The sequence below is a fragment of the Oncorhynchus mykiss genome, chromosome 21, assembly GCF_013265735.2.
Source record: "Oncorhynchus mykiss isolate Arlee chromosome 21, USDA_OmykA_1.1, whole genome shotgun sequence".
Lineage (NCBI taxonomy): Eukaryota > Metazoa > Chordata > Actinopteri > Salmoniformes > Salmonidae > Oncorhynchus > Oncorhynchus mykiss.
This window is the reverse complement of record NC_048585.1, coordinates 28098770-28104858: the sequence shown is the minus strand read 5'-3', so window position 1 is coordinate 28104858 and position 6089 is coordinate 28098770. Positions and strand designations below refer to the sequence as shown.

The 6089-nt window shown below is 44.9% G+C and overlaps 1 protein-coding gene across 1 annotated transcript in view; it reads left to right on the top strand.

Annotated features, from left to right (window-relative positions):
- Positions 1-3895: 3895 nt before the first annotated feature.
- LOC110501045 (transcription factor SOX-5-like) overlaps positions 3896-6089 on the top strand; it is a gene marked incomplete in the record, with an annotated part of 98716 nt that continues 96522 nt past the window's right edge. Inside the window, 1 exon segment of the mRNA XM_036957538.1 lies at positions 3896-4026. Coding sequence (XP_036813433.1) covers positions 4004-4026 — 23 coding nt within the window.

Below are 6089 nucleotides of genomic sequence, written 5' to 3'. Positions count from 1 at the left end.
TAGGGCCTTCCTCTGACACCGCCTGGTATAGAGTTCCTGGATGGCAGGAAGCTTGGCCCCGGGGATGTACTGGTCCGTACGCATTACCCTCCGCCTTGCGATCGGAGGCTGAGCAGTTGCCATACCAGGCAGTGATGCAACTCGTCAGGATGCTCTCAATGGTGCAGTTGTAAAACATTTTGAGTATCTGAGGACCCCTGCCAAATCTTTTCAGTCTCCTGAGGGGGAATAGGTTTTGTCGTGAGACTGTCTTGCTGTGCTTGGACCATGTTAGTTTGTTGGTGATGTGGACGCCAAGGAACTTGAAACTCTCAACCTGCTCCACTACAGCCCCATCGATGAGAATGGGGGAGTGCCCGGTCCTCCTTTTCCTGTAGTCCACATTCATCTCCTTTGTTTTGATCACGTGGAGGGAGAGGAGAGGTTTTTGTCCTTGTCATCAGCAAACTTAATGATGGTGTTGGATTCGTGCCTGGACGTGCAGTCCTGAGTGAACAGGGAGTACAGGAGGGGGCTGAGCATGCACCTCTGAGGGGCCCCCGTGTTGAGGATCAGCGTGGCGGATGTGTTTTTACCTACCCTTACCACCTGGGGGCGGCCCGTCAGAAAGTCCAGGATCCAGTTGCAGAGGAAGTGTTTAGTCCCAAGGGTCTTTAGCTTAGTGATGAGCTTTGAGGGCTCTATGGTGTTGAACACTGAGCTGTAGTCAATGAACAGCATTGTGTTGCTTTTGTCCAGGTGTGAAAGGGCAGTGTGGAGTGCAATAGAGATTGCATCAACTGTGGATCTGTTGGTGTGGTATGCAAATTGGAGGGTGTCTAGTGTTTCTGGGATAATGGTGTTGATGTGAGCCATGATCAGCCTTTCAAAGCATTTCATGGCTACAGCCGTGAGTGCTACGGGTCGGTAGTCATATAGGCAGGTTACCTTAGTGTTCTTGGGCACATGGGCTATGGTGGTCTGCTTGAAACATGTTGGTATTACAGACTCAGACAGGGAGAGGTTGAAAATGTCAGTGAAGACACTTACCAGTTGTTCAGCGCATGGTCAGAGTACATGTCCTGGTAATCCGTCTGGCCCTGCAGCCTTGTGAATGTGGACCTGTTTGAAGGTCTTACTCACATTGGCTGTGGAGAGCGTGATCACATAGTCGTCCGGAACAGCTGATGATCTCATACATGTTTCAGTGTTACTTGCCTCGAAGCAAGCATAGAAATTATTTAGCTCGTCTGGTAGGGCAGCTCTAGGCTGTGATTCTCTTGTAGTCTGTAATAGATTGCAAGCCCTGCCACATCCGACGAGCGTCGAATCTGGTGTAGTACAATTTGATCTTTGTGTATGGGCGCTTTGCCTGTTTGATGGTTCGTCGGAGGGCATAGCGGGATTTCTTATTCGTTTCTGGGTTAGAGTCCCGCTCCTTGAATGCGGCAGTTTTACCCTTTATCTCAGTGCAAATGTTGTCTGTAATCCATGGCTTCTGGTTGGGGTATGTACGTACAGATAGATGGATAGATAGATAGATAGATAGATAGATAGATAGATAGATAGATAGATAGATAGATAGATAAAAGTGAAATAAACAATAAAAAATGAACAGTAAACAGTTTCAAAGGAATACAGACATTTCAAATGCCATTATGACTGTGTACAGTGTTATAATGATGTTCACAATGTATCTCTCACACACACACACTGTGCCGTGCTCTGCGCGGGCCCTTTAAGAGCTGAGCCCATCTCTAACAGCTTACAGGGAGGGGAGGGTAGGAGGAGGTACAGAGACAGAGGGAGGGAGGGTGTGAGGCTGAGTGTGTGTGTGAGCGCTACAGAGAGAGAGAGAGAGAGAGAGGGAACAGTCTCCGTTGTCTAAGAGGTTGAAGGATCAATAGAGAGGCTTGTTGTGGCGGTTGTGATTCTGTTCCATCTGTGTGTCGGAGCTGCATGGTGTTAGAAGGAGGAATCCTAGTTCCCACAGACCTATTCCAGCATGCTCACAGACCCTGAGCTACCTCAGGAGTTTAACAGGTACGTACGCTCTTACTCTCTCTCACACACACACACACACACACTCGTGCTGACACGCACGCTCAGGCAGACCGCGGGGAGAGAGGGACGACAGGACTGTGAGGGAGAGGGAAAGAGGCAGGGAGGGAGGGAGAAGGAGAGCTAGTGTTTTGTTGTTGTTGAAGTGTGAAGGAGAAGTGCTGCTTGGTGTAAAACTGTTTGCTGAAACAAAATAGTGTTTGCTGAGTTCCAAGGCTTTAATAGTTTGTTAGGTAGATCGATCGAGAGAGAGAGAGAGAGAGAGAGATAGAGAGATAAAGGAAATTAGATTATGAGAGAGGGAATGATACAAAGTTTGTTTGGCCGTCCTGTGCCTTTTGGCGATACCAAGTGCAAAGCTTGAGCAAACTGGTTGTGTGTGTGTGTGTGTTGTCCAGCTGTGGTAATCAGAGTGACACTGAGAAGTGATCTGTGACTTTGGCCCTGCTCTCCCTCTCTCTCTCTCTCCCTCTCTCGCTCTCTCTCTCTTCCTCTTTCCCTCCCTCACTCTCTCCACTGCACACGTTCCAGTTTAACTAAGTTGTTCAATGTCAACATGTTCATTGCCGTGTTCAAGCAGCAGTGTTACTCACTGTCTGTCTACCTGTCTGTGTGTGTGTGTGTGTGTTCATGTGTGTGTGCGCGTGTGTGTGTGTATGTGTGTCTGTGACAAACTTTATGTCCTTACTCTGTTTCTATGTGCTGAGGTGAGGGCGTGAACAGTGTGATTCAGTTTGACAAGAGTTTCTCAGAAAGTTCCCATTACCCAGCTAACTACCTGACTGTCAGAGAATCAATCTACAGTTCACTATTCAGAATGCCTGGCAACTAGTTGTACTTCTGCTTTATCTGAGGGGCTATTTTGAGACCCTGAGATAAGAAAGCTCACATTCATGTCGAGATGCTATCGAACATGAGCAAATTGTTCAGGGTGGGAGAATTGTTGGGTTGTTTTTTACAGAATTATCTCATGGTATATTCCCATAGATGAACTAGAACACAAACACAGTAAATGTTAAAAGCCTACATTTAAACAAAATGTCCAATCTTTTATTTGTAGATCATAAACTAAAATATTCACACACATGATCTCACAGTTAAGTGGGGTTGTTTCTCTGTCGTTACAGCCACAGCTGTCTGTTGAGAGGGTGGATGTTTTTTAAATGTATTTTATTCAAACTTTATTTAACCAAATTCTTATTTACAACGACGGCCTATGTTTTCCTCTGTTGTGTGAGAGAGGTGGACATATTCTCACCGATTTACAGTTCACGTCGACAACAAAACGGGCTTTGCTGGGGAATAATGGCTGTTTGATGTTAATGCCCTGAAAGAAAGATTACCCATAATACCCTGTTTTAATGCCAGTATTTTTTTATACACGCCCCTCTCTCACTTGACTTTTATTGCATTAAAGTACTGTACTGTTTTGCCAGATGAAACTAATCTTTTGTTTGGAGATAAACTCGATGGGTTTTAACCCTGAATTAACAACACGTTTATATGTCGCAGTAATGTGTTTTTAACAAGTCATCTATCCGCAAAGCGGGGAAGAGAGAAAAGATAACAACAGCAGACTATGTGTTAGTAAACATGTGAAGGATTACATGTAAAAGCAGAATGTATGGAGATAAAGGCAGGGATTACATTGACTTAGAAAACGTCTGGTTAAAAGTCTGCTTTCCAGTAATGTACTCGATCAGTGGATAAGGAAGGAGGAAAGGGCGAACTGTGCCGGCTCGTGTATGTGTAGACGGTGTAGTGTGTATTTATGAGTGTGAAGCTCTCTACAGTGTGTGTGTGTGTGTGTGTGTCTGTGTGTGTGTGTGTGTGTGCGTGCGTGCGTGCGTGCGTGTGTGAGAGAGAGTTGTGCATTAGTCTCTTCAACGCAGAGGGAGAGAGAGTGTATGAGTGCAGTGTGTGTGTGTATGTGTGTGTGCGAGACATACCATCATCGGTCCCGATGCTTTCTGTTCCTGCGTCTCTGTAAGTGTTCACTTTTCTTTCTTTCTCTCTCATCCCTCTCTCCGCTGCCGTTCACCGCCGCGTTTATCTGTCTTCTGCTTCAGTTATGACTTGTCAGGAGAAGAAAAGTGAGACACAGACGATTACCGTGTGGGAAAGCCCTTTCTGCTCTAATGTTGCTGGGTTTATAGCTGCTTTAAAAGTTCTGTCACAATAACTCAGTACATGTATGTTTTGTACAGTGTGCAGGGCAATGAGCTGAGCTGGCCATGTGACGTGAAGGAATTCTCCTTCCTTTTTGTTGCCTCTTGATGAGTTTAAGGTGTAATTGATGGAAACAAGATGAGAAGGGTTTGTTTTTTAGGAGATTTATCATCCAGACGCCATTCATTAACGGGGAATGAACAGATCGAGATATTGAATAGATTGACCGACACAAGAAGGTTCATGTTGATGTTATATTTTGACTGGATTGGTTTTAGTACGGAGTACATCACAACCATTTTCGTACCATTTACAGTCATTTATGCCGCCTGATATTTCAATATGCAATGATGATGATGAATATGTTATTATTTGTCATTGTTATAATTATACACGCGTGTATTAACGTGATTGTTACAATGTCATGTTATTATTGTCTTTGTAATATTGTACTTATGTTGTTGTATATTCTGGTATTATTATGAATCACTCTTAAGTTTTCTCACCTGAATGTTGTTCAGTTGTGAAAATACTAGTGATTGGACGGCTTCTTCAGATACATTGACAGCTTTACTAAGATTGTCTACGATGCGTGTATGACCTACTCAAATAGAGGGATTTCTCTGACATAGCTGTGGTATGAGTGTATGTGTGTGAGTTATCTGACAGATTCTGTGGCCAAACTGACAGATTCCACAGAGAGAGAGAGGGAGAGAGGGAGAGAGAGAGGGGGGGGGGGGGGGTGGGGGGAGAGAGAGAGAGAGGATAGAGTGAAGGTATAGAGGAACAGAGAGAGAGGGTAACAGAAAGAGAGGAAGAAAGAGACAGATAGATAGAAAGAGAGATGCAGAAGTAGAGGGAAAAGAGGGGGCAGAGAAGAGGAAGGGGACTCCTAGGGGTGCTGAGGGGAGCAGTGTGGAACTCTCACTCTCTACCGTTTGTCCCTGTGGGTTTATTGGGGGGGGGGGGGGGGGGTCGTGGAGTAGTGTCGCATTTTATGAGCGGGTCCACACCGGTTGTCTAAACACCTAAATGTGCCTTATTAGTTAAACTGCAAAAATGGTTATACAAGAACACTTCAATGGTTTGTGTTGATTTCTGCTGCTAAGATAATATGTAGAAATGTGGTAGAAATGTGTATTTTAGTGTGTCATCGTTGCATTGGTATTGCATTGTTATACAGGATGGGATATTATTATAAAGTATGACAGTGGATTTTAACTGCGGTAGTGTAATTTGTTACTGTTTGAAACTTCTAAATTGAATGGAATTGATTCAGGAATTAAGGGAATCAAAGTGTGTAATGTGAATTAAAGTTGAATTGTATTGAATTGGACTTATGTGGCATTAACTAGAAAAGCATTGCGGATTAAAATGGTTAAGTGTTTTAAAGGGACAGGGTGGCGTGTTACGAACTGTTATGAGAAAGCGGAGTACAGTGTGTGTGTGTGTGTGTGTGTGTGTGTGTGTGTGTGTGTGTGTGTGATTGAGTGGTGTGTCCGTCTGAACACTAATGCAGACCTTGTCCCCTCGCTCTCTTTCTCTCTCACGCTATCTCTCCCCATGGCCTCTCTGGGCCTCTTTTCTCTCTCTCTCTCTCTCTCTCTCGCTCTCTCTCTCTCTGTCTCTGTCTCTGGGACTTTCTCTCAGACTGGTTCATTGTCTGGCCCTTATTGTCAGTCCCCCGAGCGGCTTGATAACCGTGTCTCCATGTTGGAAAAAAGAAAGAAAGAAAGACAGAAGAATACCAGAGCAGAATGCTAAAGGCCCTCCCTCTCTCTCCCTCTCTCTCCCTCTCTCCCCCCTCCGCACTCAACCCACAGACCTCCCCAGTGCTGTCAGCTGACCTCTCTAACAGCCAATCGGCGACATAAATGAGT